Below are 25,533 nucleotides of genomic sequence, written 5' to 3' on the forward strand. Positions count from 1 at the left end.
GGGTAAGGTGTCTGCCTTGCAAGCGCTAGCCAAGGAAGGACCGCGGTTCCGATCCCCCCGGCGTCCCATATGGTCCCCCAAGCCAGGGGCAATTTCTGAGCGCTTAGCCAGGAGTAACCCCTGAGCATCAAACAGGTGTGGCCCAAAAAAAACAAAATTAATTAATTAATTAATTAATTTAAAAAAGTTGGGGCCGGAGAGATAGCATGGAGGTAGGGTGTTTGCCTTGCATGTAGAAGGACGGTGGTTCAAATCCCTGCATCCCATATGGTCCCCTGAGCGTAGAGCCAGGAGTAACCCCTGAGACGCTGCCGGTGTGACCCAAAAACCAGAAAGAAAAAAAAGAAGTTTATTTTGTTTGTTTCATTTGGGGGCCGCATCTAGCAGTGTTCAGGGAGCTACTTCCAGATCTGAACCAGGGGTGGATTTTGGCAGTAGTCAGGGGAACCTGTCGCACCTGGGATGGGACCTCAGCATGCAAAGCATGTTCTCAGCTCATAGAGGAATCTCTCTAGGGTGGCCCCAAGGATGATGCTTCTGAGACTGCCTGAAGTCTTAGGAAAGACTGGGAGAGGAAGTTTCTGTCTGCTCCAGCAGAGGGTGGCTGCATTTTTTTCATATTTTGTCTTTGGGCCACACCCAACGATGCTCAGGGGTTGCTCCTAGCTCTGAGCTCAGGAATGATGTGGTGGACTGAAGAAACAAAATGGGGTGCCAGGGAAGGAACACTGTTGATTGTATGCAAGGCAAATGCCCCATCTGCTATACTATTGCTCTGGCCCCCAGAGGTGGCCAGTGTTTAGATGGCATTTTAAAAACCAAGTGAGGGCCTGAGATATAGCACAGTGGTAGGGCATTTGCCTTGCACTAAGAAAGAAAGAAAGAAAGAAAGAAAGAAAGAAAGAAAGAAAGAAAGGAAGGAAGGAAGGAAGGAAGGAAGGAAGGAAGGAAGGAAGGAAGGAAGGAAGGAAGGAAGGAAGGAAGGAAGGAAGGAAGGAAGGAAGGAAGGAAGGAAGGAAGAACAGTAAGAAAGAACAGTAAGGGGGCCGGGCGGTGGCGCTGGAGGTAAGGTAAGCCTTACCTGCGCTAGCCTAGGAGACGGACCGCGGTTCGATCCCCCGGCGTCCCATATGGTCCCCCAAGCCAGGAGCGACGTCTGAGCGCATAGCCAGGAGTAACCCCTGAGCGTCACCGGGGTGGCCCAAAAAAAAAAAAAAAAAAAAAAAAAAAAAAAAAAAGAAAGAACAGTAAGAAAGAACAGAAAGAAAAAAGAAAGAAAGAAGAAAGAAAGAAAGAAAGAAAAGAGAAGAAGAAAGAAAGAAAGAAAGAAAGAAAGAAAGAAAGAAAGAAAGAAAGAAAAGAAAGAAGAAAGAAAGAAAGAAAGAAAAGAAAGAAAGAAAGAGAACAGTAAGAAGGAAAGAAAGAAAGAACAGTAAGAAGGAAAGAACAGTAAAAAGGAAGAAAAGGGGAAGGAGAGGAGAGGGTCAGGGCATGGCAGGGCATGACATAGTATGGCATTGCATTCCAGGAAGCAAAGATAAAGCCTGTACATTTGTATTTGTACGTTGAGAGTTCCTTTTCAGGAGGCAGTTAAGCAGCTAACCCAGGTTCCACCCCCAGCACCACAAATGGTCCCCTTACCCACATCAGCAGTGATCCCTGAACTCAGAACCAGGAGTAAAACCTGAGCACCTCCTGATGTAATCCAAAGAGGGGAGAAGGAGAGAGAGGGAGAGATTAGCATTATGTAGAATGGTTGGGAGTTGTGGAAGTAAAGAAACCCTATAAATAGGATCTCAAGAGCAACGTAACAGCCTGGGGGAAATTCCAAGATTCATTCCATTTGCCCAGGATGGGCTATTGTTTCTGGACACAACTTGGGGCCAGCCTTTCTCCAGCACCCTGAGTGTACCAGCTGGAAGTGTTATTAAAAACAGTATCTGATGCCCTTCTGTGGCCAGGACTGCTGAGTCATACTGTAGGCATGCACTCTACTGTTTGACTTCTCAATGGGGCCTGAGGCCTTTGGGCTAAGGCCTCCACAACCTGGTCATCTCTTGAGAGTCAGAAGTCTACTCTAACACAATGTTGAAAAGAACCTGAGACCTCCAGCCAGATTTAGGGAGAGAGGGAAAAATCCCTAAACATGAGCCCAGGTCCAGGAGAGAAATGTCAGGGAGCTTTCAGGGGTCAAAGCCCCATGTTTGTTACCACCAGGGTCACAGTTGTAGCCTCAGAAAGGAAAACACAAGTCTCCCTATCCTGAGGTCTCAGAGGGTGGCTGGAAGAAGCAAAAGCCCTTTCTGTGCAGTTCCATGAGAACCTCTATAAATGTTCTGTGCCTAGAAGGCCCTGGCTGGCTCCCGACTGGCCAACTGACGCTTTCGTCTCCCCAGGGAAGTGCTGAATTCCTAAATGGTTCATGCTGCCAGGAGGAACTGCGTTTGGACTGAGAAAGAAGAGGGTTGGAGAGAGCTCAAAGGGCTGAACACCTGAATTCGAATGACAGGGGCAGGTTCAACCCCCAACTCCTGGGCACCATAGGGAGGCAACCCCAGAACCAGGGGAAAGCCCCCAAGCATTGTTGGGTATAAGTTCCCCAATGAAAATCTAAAATAAAAACAAACAAACAAAATGGGGGGCAGAGCAACTTGCACGCGGCTGACACAGGATGGACCTGGTTCAATCCCCAGTGTCCCATATGGTCCCCCAAGCCAGGAGCGATTTCTGAGTGCATAGCCAGGAGTAACCGCTGAATGTCACCAAGTATAGCCCCCAAACCAAAAATAAATAAAAATAATAAAATAAAATAGGAGCCAGAGAGCAGCCAACCCCGGAAGGATTTCAGTTCGATTCCCGGCATCCCATATGGTCTCCCAAGCCTGTCAGGAGTGATTTCTAAGCACAGAGCCAGGAGTAACCTCTGAGAGCCACTGGGTGTGACTAAATAAATAAATTAATTAAATTAAATTAAATTAAAAAAGAGAAGGAAGGGAAGGAAGAGAGAAAAAGTAAAAAAGAAGAATTTTTGTCCTTGTTATTGCTATTTAGGGGCCATAACACCTGGCAGTGCTCAGAGGTTATTTTGGCTCTGTGTTCAGGAACCCACTAGGTATTCCAAACAGAGTTGGCAGCTATAAAGCAAGTGCCTTCATCCTTGTCCTAACGCTTTAGCCCAAAGATAAATAGCTTTTTTCCTCCTTATGGCCATATTAGGCGATACTCAGGGGTTACTCCTGGCTCTGCACTTAGAAATCACTTCTGACAGAATCACTAGATGTATCATGTGGGATGCCAGGAATCAAGTCTGGGTTAGTTGCATGCAAGGTAAATGACTTATTCATTGTATCATTTCTCCATCCCCAAAGATGAAGGCTTTTAGAGTCTAGGAAGGGTCCTGGAGATAGCTCTATAGGCTGGAGTGATTCTCTTTATATGCAGGAAACCCTAGTTTTAGTTTCTAGCACCCCAAGGTCCCCTGAAGAGGATAAGAGCACAAGAGGAATGAACAACCCTAAAGCACTGAACCACAAATAGCATCAGAGCACCACCAGGTATAAACCTCCTAATTGAAAAGCAATGACTTGATAGTTTGAAGGGTAAGGACCCTGCCTCTTACTTAGTCAACCTAGGATTTTTTCTTGGGGGGGGGGGCACATCCGGTGATGCCCAGAAGATACTCATGGCTATGCACTCAGAAATCGCTCCTGGCTTGGGGGACCATATGGGACACCAGGGGATTAAACCACAGTCCGTCCTAGGCTATTTTGCGCAAGGCAGACACTTGCTGCTTGCGCCACCGCTCTGGCCCCAAATCAACCTAGGTTTGATCCCAAGCACCATACATGGTTCCCCAAGCCCCATTAGGAGTGATCCCCGAGTGCAGAGTCAGGTGTAAATCCTGAGCACTGATAGCTGTGACCTCAAAACAAAGCAACAACAAAATAGAAAACAAAACAACCCCCCACCCCAAAAGCTCTTTTTAAATAAATAAAGGTTATATGTAGTGAGTTAGTTGGTGCCTTTGGAATTTCTAGCATTCATCCAGGGAAGGGAGCAGCGGAGAACCCCTAAAGTAAACTAGACTCCGGGAGCTAAGATTCAGACCTCCTCCCCTACCCGCTCATCCTACCCTGCAGAAGAAACAAGACAAAGTCAGACCATCTCTAGACAGGCCCCAAATAGCCACAGCTTGGACTGATGTCACTAGGACCTCAGCTCAATAGGCTGTATCACAAGGAAGATCTGGGTGGGCAGATGGCAGGGTAGGCACCATTCCTTTTTTCAGGCCAGAAAAGAGAGGGAGAGAATTGTTCTTTTGTTTTTTTCTGCCTCTGAGCCCCCCAGTCTTCTGGACAGTGGTCTGTTCCCAGCCAAAGGTCACCACCATCTTCAGACCTTAACAGTTTGGTCCCAGAAGTCTAGCTTGTGGGAAGAGAAAAGGCTAGGATCACATCAAGAAGGAATTTTCTAAGAACATAGCCATTAGACACGCACACACACACACACACACACATACACACACACACACATACACACACACACACACCAAGAAGGAATTTTCTAAGAACATAGCCATTAGACACACACACACACACACACACACACACACACACACACACACACACACACACACACCTATATACATCAGACCAGACAATAACTGGCCAGGAAGCCAGAAAAGCTCACACCCTCTTTCCCAGTACTGTGAAGCCCCCCACCCCCACCAGAGCTGTGAACCCACCCCCACCCATGCACACTGCATACTGTATAAATATAGGTTTTATTAATAATGGGCGAAATCCCACAAATACAACTGGCCTCTCTGGGTGAGGTGAAGACTCTGGCATAGGGAGAGGGGTGGTGGTCAGGAAAAAGGGGAAGTGGAAAGGGGTCTGAACCCACCAAGACAGATGGGCTCTCGATGCCCCTGGCACGCTGCTCTGTGCCCTGGTGCCCCCCCCCCACGCCTTGGATGATGGGAAGGGGGTATAGAGACCCGATGGGAGTGAGAGGTTCTTCGTGAGCAGCATATGTCTGAGAAAGCTGGCGGGGTGTTTGGTGTTGGGTGCCAGCTGAAGACACGGGGTCATGGGGTGGCAGTGGCCCAGCTCAGCATCTGCCCATGCGTGTGCTTGTTCGGTTCCTGACCTCCGGGGAGCTGGGGGCCTGGGCCACCCCTGGCTTGGGAGGGAAGGGAGGTTGGGGGTAGACACCTGCAGATCCTGTAGATTCTGGGCAGCACCAGCCTTTATCGAGTCAGGGGGATCCCTAGGAAGAGGTTGGCACTGGCCTCCCTGCAGTCCCCCCTCATGCCACCATCACCTATTGGAGTTGGAGGGGGCAGCTGAGGCAGGCAGGGCTGAGGTTGCCTGTCACTCAGGAGGGTGGACAGTGAGGGTGGATAAGTGTGTCACAGAATGGGGAGAGGAGGAACAGTGAGAAGGGGGTGTAGTCTGCTTCCACATCTGGTCCTGAATAAAGTGCAGTCTCCCTGTTACAGCCAGCCGAGGTGGGAGCAAGTCAAGTTATTGCAGAGCTACCCGAATCCACCCCCACCATAGGGCAGTGGGGGGTGGGGGTGTTAGAGAACAGGGGCAGCCCATTGCTCAGGTCTCCCCAATCCCCAGGATTGGGGAGAGATGTTCCCAACAGAAAACCCAGCTTCTGAGGTGTAGCAATAGCACAGTGGGTAGAGCACTTGCTTTCCATGCAGCCAACCCGCTTGAGTTCAATCCTTGAAGTTTGATCCCCAGCATCCCATATGGTCCCCTGAGCCTGCCAGGAGTGATTCCTGAGTGCAGAGCCAGGAGAAAACCCTGAGCACTGCCGGGTGTAGCCCCCCAAACAAAAACAAACAGATAAAACAAACAAACGAAAGAAAGAAAACCAGCTTCTGTGCCTGTGGACTGTCCAAACCAGCCAGGGTCTGGGGGTGCGGAGGAGGCGGAACAGAAAGTGGCTTCCAGAGCCCTGCTCTGCTCCATTCCAACTTCCAGATGAGCCTGCCAGGGGCCCCTACAAGGGCCAGCCCTGGAGCCCCAACCTTACAAACACTTGTGTGGTGGGGGCCCCACAGGGAGCCACTTTGGTCAGTTTGGGGGGACAGGGCCTGAAGAGTCAGGTGGATGAGAAAGGAAGGTGCTAAGGATGGGAAGTTGAGGGGTGGGCATCCTCCCAGCGGGGTTCGCATGCATGTGTAAGACAGAGGAGGCAGGATGCTACAAACTGCAGAGAGAGACCTGGCATGACGGGCTGGCTGGAGCTCGGGGCCAGTACCGAGGCTGGGTGGGCGCCCAGTCCAGCTGGCAGCCTGTGGAGGGAGGAACCAGAGAGGGAAGGTGTCCGCCCCAGCCACCAGGGCCCGGAGTTGACCAGGTTAAAACAATCCCAAAGGGCTGGAGCTGTGGGGTGTCTCCTTGGCTGGGAGGCTCCTGTGGGGAGCAATTGGGGAGGTGGCAGACTCTATTTCTCCGACTTGACCCGGTAACGTAGCACAAAGTACGCCAGCAGCCGCAGGGCCAGGAAGAAGATACCCAAGACCAGGAAGTCCATGTAGAGTTTGGCGTCTTCCACGTCCAGCTCTTGGAGGATGCTTTGTGGCTTCCGGAAGGGACAGTGCTTCTCTGGGCATGTCAGATTCCCGCGGCCCATGCCATAGATAGTCAAGATCACTCCCTCGAAGCCATACCTGGATGGGCAGGAGCCACAGGAGGAGCAAGAAATAGAATTGGGCCATCTCAGTCCCCACCCCACCCCACCCCATCCCACCCTCCACAGCCTTGGGGGACCCTGCCCACCTGACATAGGAGAGGTAGGAGCTCCATTGCAGGTATGTGGGGATGGTCTTGAAGCTCACAAAGAAGCCCGAGAACAACAGGACAGGGATGGCGGTCACAGGGCCCACAAAGGTAGCCACCTGGAGAGAGGGGGAAAGGGAACCAGTTGGACGGGAAGGGGACCTTTCCAACTCCAGCTCCGACTCAGTCCTTATTTCCTCAGACCATGCCCTACCCCTTGTGGGGGGCACCTGCTGGCTGTCCCACCTGGAGGGAGTTAGAGGCAGCTCCAATCAGCAGCCCCAGAGACTGGGCCACCAAGGCCGTGGCGGTGGCTAGGGCGGAGAAGAGCAGGAAGCGGCTGGTCTCCGCAGGCTGGCCCGTCATCCAGTACACGATGCTGCAGTACACCACAGGACACACGACCTAGGTGGCAGGCACAGGACTGGTGAGTGGGCACCAAGTAGGGGCTTGGATCTAAGACCTCCCACATGCCCCTTGGCAGAAACCTTGCAAGTTGCTTTCCCTACAATGGGGCAGGGGTGGGGGTGTTTGTGCCTAACCTACTGTCTCACTCTTTCATGCATTGGCCCAGGTGGACTCATGTCCTTTTCCTCTCCTTTTACTTGAAACTCCTGCATTATTTCATTCTCACCCATCCCACAGGGGACTTCGTACTGCTGTCCATTCCAGAAGTCCAGCTTGTTCCTCATCCTATCAATGAGGCCCTAGAACAGCATTTTGTTTTCCTCCCAAGCTGCCAGCTCCTGAACCACATCTATCATGGAACAAAGTGAAGGGTCACATTCTCTGAGAGATTGGTTGAGGTTTGATTCCCACTGAGGGTCTCAGACAGGAAAGGCAGTTCCCATTCCCCTGTCTGATTAGGTCAGGGGAAACAGTTCCAGTTGTAGAGATCCACAGGAAATAATTCACACAGTGAAGAGGTACAAGAATGGGTTCAGGAAATCCAGTGCTCAAGCAAGGAATTCAAACCACAAAAGCTTTCTGCTCCTAAGACGGAGTGCACCTCAGTGGAAGACCGAAGAATGAGCCCCTGCCTTCCTCAGACCCCTGCTTTTATTGACAAGAATCAGGTCCCACCTTCGAGTGGAAGAATACCAAGTAAGGGATAATCCAATGTATTACCACCAGATCACACCCGAGGGTGGAGTACAATTATTGATTAGGGTAGGATTAGTAACCCAACAATAAAGGAGTCCACCCAAGGGGCCAGAAGAGACTCAGCCTAGAAATATTCTCTCTAAGCCTCTGTCCACACAGGTTCCATCTTGGGGAAACAGGGTCCTTCCACACCTCCCCAAGTGCTGTAGGCCTACCAGCGCCCTATACTTGTCACAGGTTGGTACTGTGGTCACAACCCAAATCAGTTGACATTTCCTGGGGACTAAGCATGGGTCACAGCCTTCCAAGTACTTTATGTGATGCCAGGATTCAAACCACTGTCCTTCTGCACGCAAGGCAAACACTCTACCTCCATGCTATCTCTCCAGCTCCCTGAATTATTTTTTATGAGGGGACCATGCAATGTTGAGGATCAAGCCTAGGGCTCCTACATGCAAAGTAAGTACTCCAGCCCTTTGAGCTATTTTTCTGTTCCCTCATTTTCTTTTTGGGGCCACACCTGGTGATGCTCAGGAATTACTCCTGGCTATGTGCTTAGAAATCGCTCCTGACTTGGGGAACCATATGAGATGCCGGGGATTGAACCAGGTCCGTCCTGCAGCTGCCGCACGCAAGGCAAACGCCCTACCACTGCACTTTCATGCCGGCCCCCCTCATTTCTTTCTTTCTTTTTTGTTTCTTTGTTTTGGGGCCATACCCAGTGGTACTCAGGGCTTCCTTCTGGCACTGTGCTCAGGGATCACTTCTAGTAGTGCTTGGGGTGGGGGACATATGGGATGTCAGGTCATTCATGTGCCAGGCAAGCACCTTACTCATTGTACTATATTTCCAGACTCCCTTGTATCTTACAAGTGATAGATATGAGCTAATATTTTTTGGAGGGTGGGTCACACCTGGCCACCTGGCAGTGCTCAGAGGTTACTCCTGGCTCAATGCTCAGAAATCGCTCCTGGCAGGCTCAGGGGGTCCATATGGGATGCCGGGATTCGAACTACCATCCTTCTGCATGCAAGACAAATGCTATCTCTTTGGCCCCTCCAGTTTCATTCTTTCCCTTTTTTGGGGGGAAGGCACACTTAGCTTCACTCAATGCTCCCAGCTCAATCATCAAGAGCTACTTTGGGAGGCCAGGGATTAAACCCAGGTCTCCGGCATGCAACGCCTATACTCCATATCTTTCCGTTATTTTTCTAGCTCTTATATATATATTTTTTGGGCCACACCCGGTAATGCTCAGGGGTTACTCCTGGCTATGTGCTCAGAAGTTGCTCCTGGCTTGGGGGACCATATGGGACACCGGGGGATCGAACCGCAGTCCGTCCAAGGCTAGCGCAGGCAAGGCAGGCACCTTACCTTTAGCGCCACCGCCCGGCCCCTAGCTCTTATATTTTATTCATCTTATTTTTTCTTTTGGCCACTCCAGGTGGTGTTCTGAGACCATACAGTGCCAGACACTGGGCTCAGTGCCTCACACAGGCTTGTACTCTACCCCTTGAGCCTGACTGGTTACTTCATCTGTAGATGGGGATACCAAAGCAAAGAGAGATGAGGTGGTTTGAGGTAGATTATAGCTAATAAGTAGCTGCCAAACTTTGTTGCCTACATTATTCTTGGAGGTTTCTAGATAGTCAGCAGAGTCATCTATGGAGTTGGCCAACTAGTCCCACTAGAATATCAATACTACATGGTCAACACACTCTGTCCCTCAGGTTAGAGAGCTCAGGGTTTGAGGTGCTTGCCTTGCACGCCATCTGGCTCAATTCCTGCACCATGTATAGTCCCCAGAAACACTCTCTGAGGTCACTCCTCAGCACAGAGCCATGACTAGCCTGAGCATCACTAATTATGGTACTCTACTCCCACCCCAAAATATGCCCAAAGACACCACCCCATTTTACTCATGATGGCGATCCCAGTGCAGAGGCTGGTATATAGCAAGACCTCAACAGTTGATTGCTGAGAAGGCAGGTGAGGTTGACAGGTGCTGAGGGCCAGGGGTGTGTGGAGAGCACCAGGGCTGGAGTTAGAGTCTTACCTGAAAGGGCACATCAGCCATGGTCTTGGCCAAGTAGTAGGCTTTGAGGCTGTACCAGTAGTTGAGGTGTTCCCTCATGAAGACCGCCATCTCTAGGGGGACTGAGCACAGGGCATCAGGCTCTGCCGACCCTCACCCCCCCCCACCCTAGCCAGGCAACTGCACAACACCACCCCCACACCCGCCCCTGCCCACAGCAGGCCAGGCCCCTCACAGGTGAGCACAGTGGGCATCAGAGCGGCGAACATGAGGAAGAGCATGGAGAAGAAGAGGCAGCCAGTGTTGTTGAAGACCTTGCTGGCGTCATCGCCAATGTGCAGGTAGAGAAGCCCAATGAGCACGCCGATCAGCACGTGGGACATGAACCGCAGGTGGGTCAGGACCTGCCGGATGGGTGGAGGGTAAGGCGAGACAGGAATGGGAAGGCTGTACCATGGGTGGGGCCAAACCGGGATGGGCATGCTCACCCTGTGGGTGGGGTCACAGGAGCTGAGGTAGGAGTGGGTGGGGGCTAACTCCAACAGGAGTGTTTGTGGATGGGGCTACCTTTGGGAGGAGTCTCAGAGCTCCTAGGCATAACAGGGGCACTGAGGAGCACACTCCCATTTTAACTACAGGAATCTTTTTTTTGAGGGGGGTTTGGTTTTTGGGTCACACACGGCAGCGCTCAGGAGTTACTTTGGCTCTGTGCTCAGAAATCGCTCACAGAAGCGATTGGCAGCAAATGGGATGCCGGGATTCAAACCACCCTCTGTCCTGGATCATCTGCTTGCAAGGGAAATGCCCTACCGCTGTGCTATCTCTCTGCCCCCTACAGGAATCTTTTTGTTTGTTTGTTTGTTTGTTTCGTTTAGGTCACACCCAGTGATGCTCAGGTGTGAATCCTGGCTCTGCACTGAGGAATCACTCCTGGCTGTGATCAGGGGAATCCTCTGGGATATCAGGAATCGAACCCATGTCAGTTGCATGCAAGGCAAGGACCCTACCCATTGTACTATCACTTTGGCTCTTCCCACTACCGAGACCGTGCACGCACACACCCCGCCACTCCTCAGTCACCTCCTCTGCACATGCTGAGGCTCACCGTGTCCCTGAGGATGCACAGAAAAGTCCTCTTGAAGAGGATGCAGAACTGTGTGAGGGTGCTGGTGGCAAAGCTGTGTCTCTCAATCGTGTCCACTTCCTAGGAAAGGAAAGCAGCCTAGATTAGCATCTCCTCACAGCACACCCCAGGATAGGAAGTCTCCAGGCCCCTCCACAGCCCAGGATTGGGGAGCTGTGCTACAAAAAGGTTTCTGCTCTGAGTTTAGGGCCAGAATTCTGGATAGGAGGTACAGGGTAAGAATGAGCCAAAAGGGATGAGAACTGGGGGCAAGGGGTCAGAAAACTTCCTCTGTGCATGGAAAATCCTGGAGGGTCACACCCTGATGCTACCAGTATTCCCAGAGTATTCTGGAACAGTGAAGATGAGAGCAAGAACTGATCTGTGAGTCACAGAAGTGGCCTAACAGTCACCAAGAGAAAAGCGCTCATGGCCCTGATATGTCCCCACCAAGGAGTGCCAGCAGTGCTAGAGTCCAGGTACCAGTGGATTGTATGAGCCATGACATCAGAGCCAAGGGTTTTGGTACCTCACAGGGCTTCCGCCACCAAAGAACTTACTAATGAACATAAATGACAGTGTGCCTCGGCTGTTCAGGGCAAGGAAGGAGCCACATGGGTTCAGAGGAGCAAGAGGGCCAGAGAGATCACTCAAAGGATGGGAAGACCTGGGCTGAATCCCAGCATTGAACAGTCTCTTGAATGCTAATCATGATGGGAACAGCCCCTCAGCACCACCAGAGATGGTAGAAGGTCTGTCCAAGTCCTGAGATCTCTCCTAGGCTCTGCCCTCTGCCCTTTGACGTACCGGTGGGCCCGGGGGGCTGGGGCTGGGGCCGGGCACCGCGGTCTTCTCAGGGCTGCCCTTCTTCTCTGCCATGGTACATAGCCCATTCTGCACAGCCCGGAACAGCACGGGGTTCAGGTCTCCATACTCGCCCGAAGCCACCTCAATGACTGGGGACAGAGGGCAGCACTCAGCCAAGACAGTGCCTAGCAGGATCCAGAGCAGGCCCCATCCCACCCCTGCCCACAGCCCCACTCACTGAAGTCCGCGGGGTTGTGGTACGTGGGGCAGTGTAGGCCCAGTCCCTTCAGGTAGGGGATCAGATCGGTGACCACACCCTTGAAGATGCACTGTCCCTGGCTTAGGATGTAGAGCTGAGGCAGAGACACAGGCTGGGGCCAAGTGACTGGGGGCCAAGTTGGCCCATTTCCCATCCCACCAGGCCCCCTCCTTCTGGCTCCGTGTACCCACCTTGTCAAACATCTCGAAGAGCTTAGCGCTGGGCTGGTGGATGGTGCAAATGATTGTGCGGCCACCATGTGCCAGAGACTTCATAAGGGACACCACTTGGAAGCAGGAGGAGCTATCCAGACCACTGTCCAGAGAGATCCCCAGGACAGGTGAGGAAGGGACTCCAGAGGGGTAGGCCAGCAGACAAGCAAATAGGAATGGGCACACCCCAATATTCTTCACAGGGGCCAAAGCAATAGCACAATAGGGAGGACGTTTGCCTTGCATATCGCCAACCTGGGTTTGGTCCCTGGCATCCCATATAGTCCCCCGAGCCTGCCAAGACTAATTTTTGGAACACAGAGCCACGAGTAACCCTTGAGCACTGCAAGTGTGGCTCAAGAAAACAAACAAAAATATTCTGGGGCCAAAGCGATAGCACAGCAGGTAGAGAGTTTTCCTTGCACACAGCCGACCCAGGTTCAATCCCTGGCATCCCATACGGTCCCCCAAGCCTGCCTGCCAGGACTAACTTTTTTTTTTCTTGATTTTTGGGCCATACCCAGTGGTGCTCAGGAGTTATTCCTGGCTGTCTGCTCATAAATAGTTCCTGGCAGGCACGGGGGACCATATGGGACACCGGGATTCGAACCAACCACCTTTGGTCCTGGATCGGCTGCTTGCAAGGCAAACGCCGCTGTACTATCTTTCCGGGCCCTTTTTTTTTGTTTTTGTTTTTGTTTTTTTTGTTTTTTTTTTGAGGACTAACTTTTGATTGCAGAGCCAGAAGTAACTCCTGAGCACTTCCAGGTATGGTCCAAATACCAAAAATAAATAAATAAATAAATAAATAAATAAATAAATAAATAAATAAATAAATAAATAAATAAATGTGTACACATTGTGCTCAGGCCTTTTTGCAGTCTAACAAGAATGCATTGAACACCTGCTGGATATAGTACAAGACTTTTGAAGATGAACCATGATATGAAGCCTAGTCTAAAAAGTGTTGGGATCACCTGAGGTTCTGTGCACTGTGCTGTAAAGAATGGAGGTGGGGGTGAGACAGAGAAGAAAAAACTTGCAAGTCCGGGTGGGCAGTGAGAAAGGGGGTGGGGGGACGAGACAAGGAAGAGAAAGCTGTGAGAGAAACTCCTAGGCAGAGCGTGGAAAACGAAACCCACAATGAAAGTAGCAGTGTTTGCTCAACCATAAAGGTCATTCCAAGAGGATGCAGCATGTGGAAAGCTCTGAGGCACAGAGCTTGACCTGGAAGTTACCAGTAACTCCACATTATTAAAGCATAAAACTATACAGCTATGAGCTGCCAGCTGGGAAGCTGGAGAAATGGGCTCTGACCAGGACTTGTCAGTCCCTGGCTTTATGCTTAGGGCAAATAGAAATCATTGCATGGACCCGGAGAGATAGCACAGCGGTGTTTGCCTTGCAAGCAGCCGATCCAGGACCAAAGGTGGTTGGTTCGAATCCCGGTGTCCCATATGGTCCCCCGTGCCTGCCAGGAGCTATTTCTGAGCAGACAGCCAGGAGTAACCCCTGAGCAACACCGGGTGTGGCCCAAAAACCAAAAAAAAAAAAAAATCATTGCATGTCTATTGATATTTCATTTTTGGTTTTGGACCACACTTGGTGGTGCTCAGAGGTTACTTCTGGCTCTGCATTGCTGTTACTACTCTATTACTCCTGGCAGGCTTGGGGGGCCATACGGGATGCTGGGGATGGAACCTGGTTTTGCAGCATGTAAGACAAACTTCCTACCTGCTAAGCCAGGGGTGGTGAACACGCGGCTCTCAAGCCCCATGCAGCTACCGGCCAAAATGAATGTGGCTCTTTGCCTCTTATCATTATTTTGTATACTGTGGCTCTTTGCCAAGTTTGGATTTTATTCTGCTGCGTCTGAGGAGGGACCTCTGAGGAGAGATCTCCAAGCGCGTAGTCATCCTGTCTCTCATCCCTTGGAAACAACTGCACAAGCCAGCGAGCGGGGGGGGGGGCACCCGTGTGTCACATGTTGGGTCACATCTTGCCGTTAGTCCTGAGTGTGGAGGACACAGCACAGCCTCACTACAGGATTTTTACCCTAACTCAAACTGGCAAAATGCAATATGTGTTTAATAAATTATTGTTAAAATTATATGCTTTTGTGTGAGTGTTTGTCTGTTTTGGCAGGTCACTGCGTGGTAAGGCTCTGACTCTCACAGTTTAAAATTTTGACTCTTTGTGTCGAACTTGTTCACCACCCCTGTGCTAAGCTATCGCTTCAGTTCTGCATGTCTTTTACTTTGGTTTGATTTGGGGGCCATATCTAGCTGTATTTAGGCCTTGCTCCTAGCTCTATGCCCAGGGATCACTCCTGCTAGAACTTAAGGGAGTTCTGGGGAATGAACCTGAGTCAACCACATGCAAGGCAAATGCCCAAACTGTTATACTATATCTCTCTGGCATCTATGCACATCTTTTTTTTTTTTTTTTGGTTTTTGGGCCACACCCTGTGACGCTCAGGGGTTACTCCTGGCTATGCGCTCAGAAGTTGCTCCTGGCTTCTTGGGGGGACCATATGGGATGCCGGGGGATCGAACCGCGGTCCGTCCTAGGCTAGCGCAGGCAAGGCAGGCACCTTATCTCCAGCGCCACCGCCCGGCCCCCTATGCACATCTTTTAAGCAAGGGAGTAAAGATCTCCAAGTGGAATGAACTTCTAAAAAATTCCCTTATCAGGGCCCCAGAGGAAGTGACTATCTGTTCTGGCTTCCAGAAGCAGCATGGAGGCAGGGGAGGCCGGGCATGAGGAGGACAGGATCACTACCTGGTAGGTTCGTCGAAGAACATGACCGGAGGGTTGTTGACCAGCTCCAGGGCGATGGCCAGACGCTTCCTCTGGCCATTGGAGAGCAAGGCCGTCCTCGTGTTTGAGCAGGACATCAGGCCTAACGCTGTCAGGATCTCCGTCACCTGGACGCGCCCCACTGAGTCAGGTCAGCTCCACAGCCCCACAGTCCCCAGCCCCCTTTAAGAAGGGCCCCCCCCCAATGCAGTGACTCTGACAGGAGTGCCCCACTCACCAGCTCCTTCTTCACTTCTTGCTTCTCACTCAGCTTCAGGTTAGCAGAGACCTGGGGCCGGGGGTGTGTGTATGTGGGATTTGGAGAGATGAGCCAGAGCAGGGGGATACTGCCTTGCCCCCCTGGCCCGCAAGGAGAATGGGAGCATGGAACTCACCATCATGGCTTCCAGCACTGTGAGATGCGGCAGCAACATGTCGTCTTGCATGATGTAGCACGACATCTTCCTGAAGGTTCGCAGGTCCCGCGGCCGCCCATTTACCAGGACCTGCCCCTTCATTCCAGATTCCCTGTGAAAACATGGTCAGGTCAGTGCTCCAGACCACTTTAGGACCCTCTGGGCTCCCCCATGATCCTTCTTCTCAAATCTTGACGCCCACTCACCCCGGCCCATGCCATTCTCCACTTGCTCCTCACCTGTATCCTGCCAAGATGTTCATGAATGTGGACTTGCCAGCCCCTGACGGGCCCATGATGCCAATCAGCTCCCGGCGGCAGAACTTCCCCGACAGGCATTTGAGCAGAGTCTTATAACCTGCCGCAGGGAAGTGCTTTGCATTATTAGGGGCTCTGGTGAGTGAGAGCAGGGAGTCTGTGAACTAGGTGGGACCTCCTTGGAAAAACTGAGGTAGGATGGAGGAAGCCCCATCCTCCTGCTCCCACCATTTAAGCTAGGTTCCTTCTGAAGGTTGTGGAGATACATGTCCCATCGCCCAGCATGCAGAAGACCCTGTTCCTCTTCCAGACACACAGTGCTCCCTGGGCCCCCTCCAGGAAGCCTTCCCCAGAGGACCCATCTGCATCTTCTAGGTTCTCTGCGCCTCTGTCTGCCAACGTGTTTGTGCCGGGTGGTGTCTGGCCTTCAGCCCACTCCCCATGCCTCTTAGTCAGGAAGTCGGCTCCAGAAAGGCATGGTCTGTGCTTTACTCATGCCGGGAGTCTCAGCAGATGGTATGGTATGTACTAGATTCTTGGCAAGGGTTTGTTCTTGGGTGTGTTGCCTCATTTGAAACAAGCCTCCTCTGAGCTCTCTCTGCAGCCCCTCACCTAGCCCAGGAAGGGCTCAGCTTTCTATTCACTAACTGGGGGCCAGTCCAGGCATTCCAAGCCTTGGTTTGGAATCAGGAAGATCTGAATTTAACTTCTGGCTCTCCCTTACCAGTTGTGTGACCCTGAGCAAGTTGCTTAACCTCCCTGGGCTACAGGTCCCATATCTGTGAAAGAAGGATGACTGGGTATTACTCATGGGATTGCTACAAATGAGATAATATAGGCAAGCATGTGGCATCCTGCTTAGAAATGGTAAATTATGAAATGCGACGTCTGATGTTGTTAAGCTAATTTGACCAATGGTGCTGAAACTTCCCACAGTGCTGGACTCTCTACCCAACACTAGATCAATTGGTGAGGAAGACAGAGTTTCTATATTCAAGAAGGTCACTATCAGGTAGATAGGGGAACCCTTAAGGACTCAGGATGCGGCTTAAGGAAAGGGGGTCAGAGTGAGAGTCCAATGGGTAGGGCATTTGTCTGGTATAGTGCCAACCTGAATTCTATTCCCAGTGCCAATCATGGTCCCCTGAGCCCCTGCCAGAGCTGGAATTAAGCCCTGAGTAGTGCCATGTGTAACCCCAAAACAAGCCAACCAAAAAGAGTAAGGTACACACCTGCATGCATGAGACATGGGATAGATCCCTGACATTATACGCATATAACCAAAGGATCAGCGAAATAATACAGGGGTTTACAGTGCAGGCTTGCATGTGACGCACTCTAGTAGTTCAATCCTTGACAACCACCTGGCTTTCTGAGCATCATTGGGTACAGTCCTGGGGGCTCTGGAGCACCACTATTCAGGTGATACCCCCACACCGCAGGGTTTGTTAGCCTTAGCACTGAATGTTGCTGAGAACCACTGCAAATGGCCCCTGGGCCCCATGAGCATCACTTGGGTGGGCCCTCTCCTCCCTCTCAAGCAAAAATTAAGATGGGCCTTTGAGATAACATAGTGGTGAGGGCGCTTGTCTGGTACTCGGCCAACTCAGGTTTTATCCCTGGCATCCCATATAGTGTGCGAGCCCCTCTAGGAGTGCGAGCCCCTCTAGGAGTGATTCCTGAGTGCAGAGTCAAGAGTAAGCCCTGAGCACCACCAGGTGTGGTCCAAAATCTAATCAACCAACCATCCAAACAAGCAAATGAAAAGAAAAAAAATCAACACAACCACTACAGCTCTGAAGCAAAATGGGATGAGAATCATGTTCAAAGCAGAAAGGACCACCATGAAGCAGACCACAAATGTGGTTGATGAGAGGGGAAGCAAAGACATGTCTTCAAGGAAGAGGAGACACGTGAGCTAAGTCTTGTTTGGTTTTGCTTTTGTTGGTCCACACCCATTTACTACTGAGTTACTCCTGGCTCTGCGCTCAGGAATTCCACCTGGCAGGCTTGGGGGACCATATGGGATGCTGGGGATTGAACCTAGTCAGCTGCATATAAGACAAATGCCCTACCTGCTGTGCTATCGCTCCTGCCCTATGTATGAGCTAAGTTTTGAAATGATTAACATTTTAGGTGGAAAGGACTGGAAGAGGTTCAGGCCCTAGGAAGTAACACTGGGCTGTGAAGAGATGGGAGGAAGGCAGAGGACAGAGGCCCATGGAGGTCTGATGCGGGTTGGGGAAAATGTGGAGGAACAGGTCCTTGGCTGCCCATTGTGCAGACCTGCTGGGGCTGTGGTTGTGAGAAGCAAGTCCCCCTGAACACATGCGGTCAGAACCCAGATCTTATCCTTCCCCCACCTAGGTCGGATGGACCTGCTTCCCGGACACTGCTGTCTAGAACAAATTATCTCTGTGACTGCTAGAGTGACATGGATGAGGTAACTGGCACTCAGCATCATCCAATGAGTCACGCAAGGTCACCCAGCCAGCTCTTTACTGAGAGGGGGACCTCTGCCACCTCGGGTGGAACCCACATTAGAAATGATCTCTCGGGGCCGGGTGGTGGTGCTAGAGGTAAGGTGCCTGCCTTGCCTGCGCTATCCTTGGACGGACCGCGGTTCGATCCCCGGCGTCCCATATGGTCCCCCAAGCCAGGAGCGACTTCTGAGCACATAGCCAGGAGTAACCCCTGAGTGTCCCCGGGTGTGGCCCAAAAACCAAAAAAAAAGAAATGATCTCTCGGGGCTGGAAAGATAGCATGGAGGTAGTGCGTTTGCCTTGCATGCAGGTCGGTGGTTCAAATCCCGGCATCCCATATGGTCCCCTGAGCCAGCCAGGAGCAATTTCTGAGCATAGAGCCAGAAGTAACCCCTGAGCACTGCCGGGTGTGACCCCAAAAAAAAAAAAAAAAAGAAATGATCTCTCGGGCCAGAGATAGCTCAGTGGTATGGCATTTGCCCTGCATGCGGCCAACCCGGGAGGGACCCAGTTCAATTCCCTGGCAACACCAATCAATGAATGAATCAATCAATAAAAGTAAAGCTTAAAAAAATAAATTAAGGGGCTGGGCGGTGGTGCTAGAGGTAAGGTGCCTGCCTTGCCTGCGCTAGCCTAGGACGGACCGCGGTTCGATCCCCCGGCATCCCATATGGTCCCCCAAGCCAGGAGCGACTTCTGAGCGCATAGCCAGGATTAACCCCTGAGCGTCACCGGGTGTGGCCCAAAAACCAAAAAAAATAATAATAATAATAAAATAAATAAATAAATTAATTAATTAAAGGGGCTGGTGAGGTGGCGCTAGAGATATGGTGTCTGCCTTGCAAGCGCTAGCCAAGGAAGGACCGTGGTTCGATCCCCCGGCGTCCCATATGGTTCCCCCAAGCCAGGGGCGATTTCTGAGCGCTTAGCCAGGAGTAACCCCTGAGCATAAAACGGGTGTGGCCCAAAAAAAATTAAAAATTAAATTATTTTTTGCTTTTTGGGTCACACCCGGCAGCGCTTAGGGGTTACTCCTGGCTCTATGCTTAGAAATCGCTCCTGGCAAGCTCAGGGGACCATATGGGATGCCAGGATTCGAACCACCATCCTTCTGCATGCAAGGCAAATGCCTTACTTCCATGCTATCTCTCTGGTCCCAAATTAAAATATTTTTTTTAAAAAGAAATGATCTCGGGCCCGGAGAGATAGCACAGCGGCGTTTGCCTTGCAAGCAGCCGATCCAGGACCAAAGGTGGTTGGTTCGAATCCCGGTGTCCCATATGGTCCCCCGTGCCTGCCAGGAGCTATTTCTGAGCAGACAGCCAGGAGTAACCCCTGAGCACCGCTGGGTGTGGCCCAAAAACAAAAAAAAAAAAAAAAAAAAAAAAAAAAAAAAGAAATGATCTCTCTTTTGGGGAGCAAACCTGATCATGTTCAGGGGTTACTCCTGGCTCTGCATTCAGGAGTCACTCCTAGAGGTGCTCAGGGAATAATAGGGGAAGTTGGAGATTGACCCTGGGTTGGTGGCATGCAAGGCAAGTGCTCTGTCCACTATACTATCATTTTGACCTCTGGAAGTGATTGCTCTAGAAGGGAAATATGCTGGCACACTGTGCCTTTCTGCTCTACCTTCCAATTCAGAGATAGATTCAACAGGGACGCACCAGAAAGACCATCTAACACTTATTTGTCTTTAGTTAAGCAGTTTTATAGATCTTATCACAACAGCCTCCCAAAATAGCTAGTAATTTGTTTTTGTTTTTGTTTTTTTGTTTTTTGGGTCACACCCAGCAGAGCTCAGGAGCCACTCCTGGCTCTACACTCAGAAATCACCCCTGGCAGGCTCAGGAGACCATATGGGATGCCGGGATTCGAACCACCGTCCTTCTGCATGAAAGGCAAACGCCTTACCTCCATGCTATTCTCTCTAGCCCGCCAGTGATTTTTGTTTTTGTTTTTGAGCCACACTCTTCGGTGCTCAGGGGTTACTCCTGGCTCTGTGCTCAGGAACAGCACCTGGCAGGCTCAGAGGACCAAATGGGATGCCAGGAATTGAAGTCAGGTTGTTCCTGGGTCAGCCACGAGCAAGAAAAATGCCCTGTCTGCTGCGCTATCACCAGGTCCTGGAGCCTGGATCTTCTTCTGACCCTCCTCTGCTGCTTTGTCCATACTAGCATCCCCAGTTCTTTGGGAATGCTAGTTCTTTGAGGACCAACAACAGCCTGCCTCAGGTCACCATGTACAAGTGGTCAGGAAGCCTTGAGCTGGATGACAACTGCCCAGGAGAAGGGCCCCACGCAGTGTGCAGAGAAGACAGACCCAGTCCTGGTGCTTCAGTCCTGCTCGGTCACTTGCTGTGAACCTTGCTAAATCTCTTCCTTTCTTAGAGCCTCTGGTGCTTGTCCATAAATGAAAACTAGTCATCCTCTTCCTGAGGACACAATAGGGTGCTTGTGACTATCAATTGAGATAATGAGTAATAATTGCTAGGAAAGTGTTTTGTAAAAAGTCAAATCCGTTTAAAGAAATGTCACCCATAATGAAGGGCAGGGCAGCCCTTCCCTCCCTCCACACCCCATGTGCCTCTCTGCCTTTCCAGGCTGCTGAAGGAGAGAAGGGCCCAAGAAAGAAGTCAAAGGCAGGGACAAAGCTATAGCCTGATGGACTGGGTGCTTGCCTGTCCAAGTATACCTGTCTCTCCAAAACACACAGTCGAGTGTATTCCCCCAAAGAAAAAGAAAAGAGGAGCCAGAGAAATAGCATGGAGGTAAGGCATTTGCCTTGCATGCACAAGGGCAGTGGTTCGAATCCCAGCATCCCATATGGTCTCCCGAGTCTGCCAGGAGCGATTTCTGAGCGCAGAGCCAAGAGTAACCCCTGAGCGCTGCCGGGTGTGACCCAAAACCCAAAACCTCCCCCAAAGAAAAGAAAAGAAAGAGACAAGGGCCGAAAGAGTTCAGCAAGATCAACGTGGCAGAATGGGACAAGACAGGACACAGGGGGACAGGCCTGGTCAGAGGGGCTTAAAGCTGGTGAACTGGATCACCTGGAGAGCTGGTCCCTCGAGGCTCACTTCCTTTTATTTTTACTTCCTAAATCCAGTCACTAGAGCGGCTAAGGCAGTCATAGCTCTCTCTCTGCATGCTCTACTTAGGACTTGGGCACTGAGCAGAAAGCCAGGGGTCCTTGTTGGTAATGACTCCAGGCTCGGGGTAGGGAGCGGACAGGACTACAAGCAGCTCAGGCTTGGGGGGCACCCCACAAGCTCCACCCCTGCCCCACACCCTATGACACCACTTCTGGGCATCCCAGAGTCCCATTTCCCCCACCTGCCCTGATGGGGGGAGAGACAGGGAAGCCACCAGGAACCCAGAGACTTCCGGGACCAGCTCTGCCACTTGCAAGCTGTGTGACAGGGACCCGGTTACTCAGCTGCTCTGAACCTCAGTTTCCTTATTAGTAACCTGGGCTGTCATCTACAGCGCTGTCCCCTCCCTGCCTCTGAGAACCTGGGCAAGAATGCGGTTTGGTGACTGGCTAGAACATGCACCCAGGCTTGCTTTCTTGGGGGATCCCTTAAACACCGGGCCCCCTCCCCCTCTCTCCCAGCCTCTCAGCAGCAGAAACTCAAGAAGGGGGAGTTGCACAGCGGAGGGTCAAGGGGCCTTCACAGGTGTGAGCAGCACAGAACTGGCACCCACCGAAAAGAGGGGTGGAGATCTGGGTGTTGTCCCAGGACTGGCAGAAGGAGGAAAACCCAGGCTCAGGTTGCAGAAGAGGCTATGGAGGGGGGGAGCCCATGATGCCCCCAAGTTCCCTACCCCGTTTGCGCCAGCAGGACCCCTCCCGGACGGAGTAGGACAGTTCCACGAACTCGATGTCCACCGCGGAGCGCTTGGGCAGGTGCGAGAAGCGCTGCGCTTCGGTGATGTGGTTCTCCACCTTCTTCAGGTGTGTGGTCAGCAGCGTGGGCTCCGCCCCGTCCTCCAGTGCCACGGACATGGCCACAGCCCCGGGTCCTAGGCCACAGCCCGCCGTCTCCAGCGTCTTCTCCGCCATCTCCCTGGCTGCGGGGCGGGGTGGGCACAGCTCAGTTCGGGCTGCCCGTGTCCCCTTCCCTCTCCGCCTTCCAGCGGGGAGCACCCCAAGTCCCCGTCGCCCCAGCAGAGCCTCCCACCCCACGTCCCTGCACCCCCATCCTCCCTCTCCTCCCCTCATCTCCAAATCTCCAAATGCAGCACCCCTGCTTACATCTGACCTTCTGTCCCAGGCCTGGCCCAGGTCGGTCCCTGAGCCCTTCTTTCTGGGTTGCCTCCTCCCCACGGTGGCTCTAATCTCCTTATCCCCGCAGCCTCTTGGGGGGCTGGAAAGTGGGGGGCCTAGAAGGAGGCCTGCCCGCCTGGAGAGAGCTGGGCAGCTGCGGGATGGCAGGGGGGACCAGCGGGAGTGGGCAGGAGCGGGCGCAAGGCCTCCCCGCTGTGCCCGCGCGCGCCCCTGCACCCGTGCGCCCTGGGGGCTCCCCAAAAACAGGCGCCCGCCCGCCCGCGAAGCACCCGAGCCCCGGCCCGGCTCGGTCCTCCCCGCGCGCGCCTCAAGTCACCTTGATGCACCCGGGCAGGGATGGACTCGGGATGCTGCGCGTCCGGGCCGGACGGGCTGGAGACGCGGGGTTCGGCCGGCCGGGATGCAATCGCGGGGCCCGGCCGGGACGGAGACGCGCGCGGGGCCCGGCCGGGATGGAGACGCGGGGCCTCCTAACCTGCTCCGGCAGCCTCGGCGCTCCCGGCTCCCGGACCCGGCGGCCAGGGCCGGGGCGGGGCCGGGGCGGGGCGAACCCCCGCCTCAGGTCAGAGGAGATGGATGACAAGGCTGGGGAGGGCCGCCTTGGGTGCGCCCCACTCCGCTTGGCTATGCACACGCGGTCCCCCCAGTCCCCCGAACCCGAATCCGGCGGCCGTGTCCTCTCGAGCCCGCCCGCCGGGCGACTGCGCGATGCCCACGGCTGTCAGCCCTGGGCTGGGGCTCTTAAAGGGCCCTGGTAGCCCCGCAGAATGCAAAGGAGAGGGGGCAGCCCCCGCAGCAGGACTCGTGGGATGGTGGCCAAGGATGGGCTTCCAGCTCCTTCAGGAGGGGAAAGCCACCCCGCCGCTCCGATCCCTGAATTGCAGACTAGATTAAGGGGGTGTCATGGGGGTGGGTTGGGTGGAGACAGTTGGGGTGCAGGTTCCACCACCCAGGAACTCTTGAGGCTGTCAGCTTTCTGCGTTCTTGTTTCCCTACCCCGGGGGATCTGGGTTCTTGAGCCCAGTTTCACTAGCGGGGGGGGGGGGGGGGAATCCTCAAGCTAGGTACAAAGGCTTTTGTAAAGCAGTTCTTGGGGGACCCCCTCACTCCTAGTCCAACACACACAGGCACACTTTCTCAAAGGGTGGAAACTTGAGCCAGAAGGGATCCATCCGGCTGGCTGCTCTGGGGGAAGCTTGTAGGCAGCTCCTAGGCTCAACGGGCACCAGCCTGCAGCAGCAGATTCTGGCTTATCAGACAGGAACATGCCTGGTGCTGGAGCATGACACATGTGTGTGCCAGGGCACTGAAGGCTCAGACACCGCCCCTGGCCTCCTTTGCATGCATATGAATTGGCTTTTGGACTCCAGAGCTTGCAAACACAGGTCTCCAAGTGCACGGCACCCTTTGGGCAGTCCCCAATGCTTCCCAGACATTTCCTTCTGGCCCCAAGTTCATCTTCAAGGGGAAACCCACCAGTCATATGACCCAAGCTTTCCCAGTCCATTGGTCAAGGAGGAACCCCACCAGTGAGGGTTCCCCAGACTATGGCATTTCTGCGCCTAGAACAAACCCTCCGCCTAGAACAAACCCTCCCCCTTCGGGAGATACCCACTGCATATCCCCTGGGGTCCACTCTTGGTTTGAGAAGCAGCTTCTCGAAACCCAGCTGTCGGAACCTCTGGAAGCTTTGTTACAGCAGCAGCTCAGAGAACTGCTCCTAGAGTGAGGTTGTAGATGGGGGTCTACCATTGGCATTCCAGGTAAACCTTGGAGCAGAGATGCCACCAGCCTGTGAGCACTGAAAACTAGGCTCCAGAGACCCTGTTTCTTCCTAGATCTGGTCATTCCCAGAACACATCCTCTATTACCTTTTCCCGAAACTTCCTCCCGTTTTCCTTGGTGGTTGTTGTTGTTGTTGCCATGACCAGGGTGGTGCACACACCCACATGTTGTGCTCACCAGGGCTTGCAAGTCCAGTCACGGTGCTCCCACACTTGGTCCTCCCTGAGGTTCTCATTCACCCTCAGTTGCACAGTGGACCCCAGACATGATGACCAGAGTCTGCATGTGGTTCATGGCCAGGATGTTTGCCCATTTTAGGTTGAGGTGCTCACTGGGCTGGGGTAGGGACTCACTGTCTATTTTTTTCCTTTTCGGTGATGCTTACCTGCAGTGTGGCTGGAACTTATCATTCTGGAGATCACAGGTGGCAGAGCAGCCTTTGGCACAAGTGGGACCTTGGGGATTTGAACTCATGACCACACATTTGAAGGCAGGTTCTCTAAGCCATTGAGCTATTCCTCTCAGCCTAAAGCTTCTATTTCTTTCCATGGACTCTTCCTCATTACCAGAGGGAGCCTCTAAAAAATTGACATCTCCTTTCTCTAGGACCCTTCCCCCATTGCTGCCTCCTACCTACCTACTTACACACACACACACACACACACACACACACACACACACACACACACACACACACACACACACACACACACCTCTGCCACCAAGACAGGCCAGCCAGGCAGGTTCCCTAGACCCAGAAAGGCAAGACCTAATAATAATTAGCTTAAGAGGAGTGAGGCAGAAGGTGACAAATCCCACCTCAGTTTAATACCAGAAACTAATCTCTCAACCCAAGCCGCTCTCACTAAGAGTCTGTAGAAGCAGTTGGTGAGGAGTTTTCTTTTTGAGGGGGGCCATACCCAGTGGTGCTCAGGGCTTACTCCTAGCTCTGTGCTTAGGGATCAGGGTGGTACCCAGGGGACCATATGGAATGCCAAGATGGAATCCAGGGGCCAGAGAGATAGCATAGCGCATAGAGGTAGGGAGTTTGCCTTGCATGAGGCCGACCCAAGACAGATCCGAGTTTGATTCCTGGCACCTGAGCCTGCCAGGAGCGATTTTTGGAATCCAGGGAGGCTGTCTGCAAGGCAAATGTCCTACTTGCTGTG

General features: G+C 52.6%; 1 protein-coding gene across 1 annotated transcript; it reads right to left on the reverse strand.

Moving 5' to 3' along the window:
- Window positions 1–4,764: 4,764 nt before the first annotated feature.
- On the reverse strand, window positions 4,765–23,188 carry ABCG4 (ATP binding cassette subfamily G member 4). Its single transcript, XM_049777915.1, has 15 exons — window positions 22,896–23,188; window positions 22,117–22,362; window positions 15,795–15,912; window positions 15,535–15,667; window positions 15,378–15,428; window positions 15,122–15,267; window positions 12,320–12,443; window positions 12,108–12,222; window positions 11,870–12,018; window positions 11,045–11,143; window positions 10,175–10,343; window positions 9,961–10,061; window positions 7,047–7,205; window positions 6,801–6,919; window positions 4,765–6,691 (listed from the first exon to the last, which is right to left on the reverse strand). Exons 2-15 carry the CDS (start codon window positions 22,352–22,354, stop codon window positions 6,466–6,468), a joined length of 1,947 nt encoding a protein of 648 aa, XP_049633872.1. The 5' UTR covers window positions 22,355–22,362; window positions 22,896–23,188; the 3' UTR covers window positions 4,765–6,465.
- Between the last annotated feature and the right edge of the window lie 2,345 nt (window positions 23,189–25,533).

The sequence above is a fragment of the Suncus etruscus genome, chromosome 8, assembly GCF_024139225.1.
Source record: "Suncus etruscus isolate mSunEtr1 chromosome 8, mSunEtr1.pri.cur, whole genome shotgun sequence".
Classification (NCBI taxonomy): Eukaryota; Metazoa; Chordata; class Mammalia; order Eulipotyphla; family Soricidae; genus Suncus; species Suncus etruscus.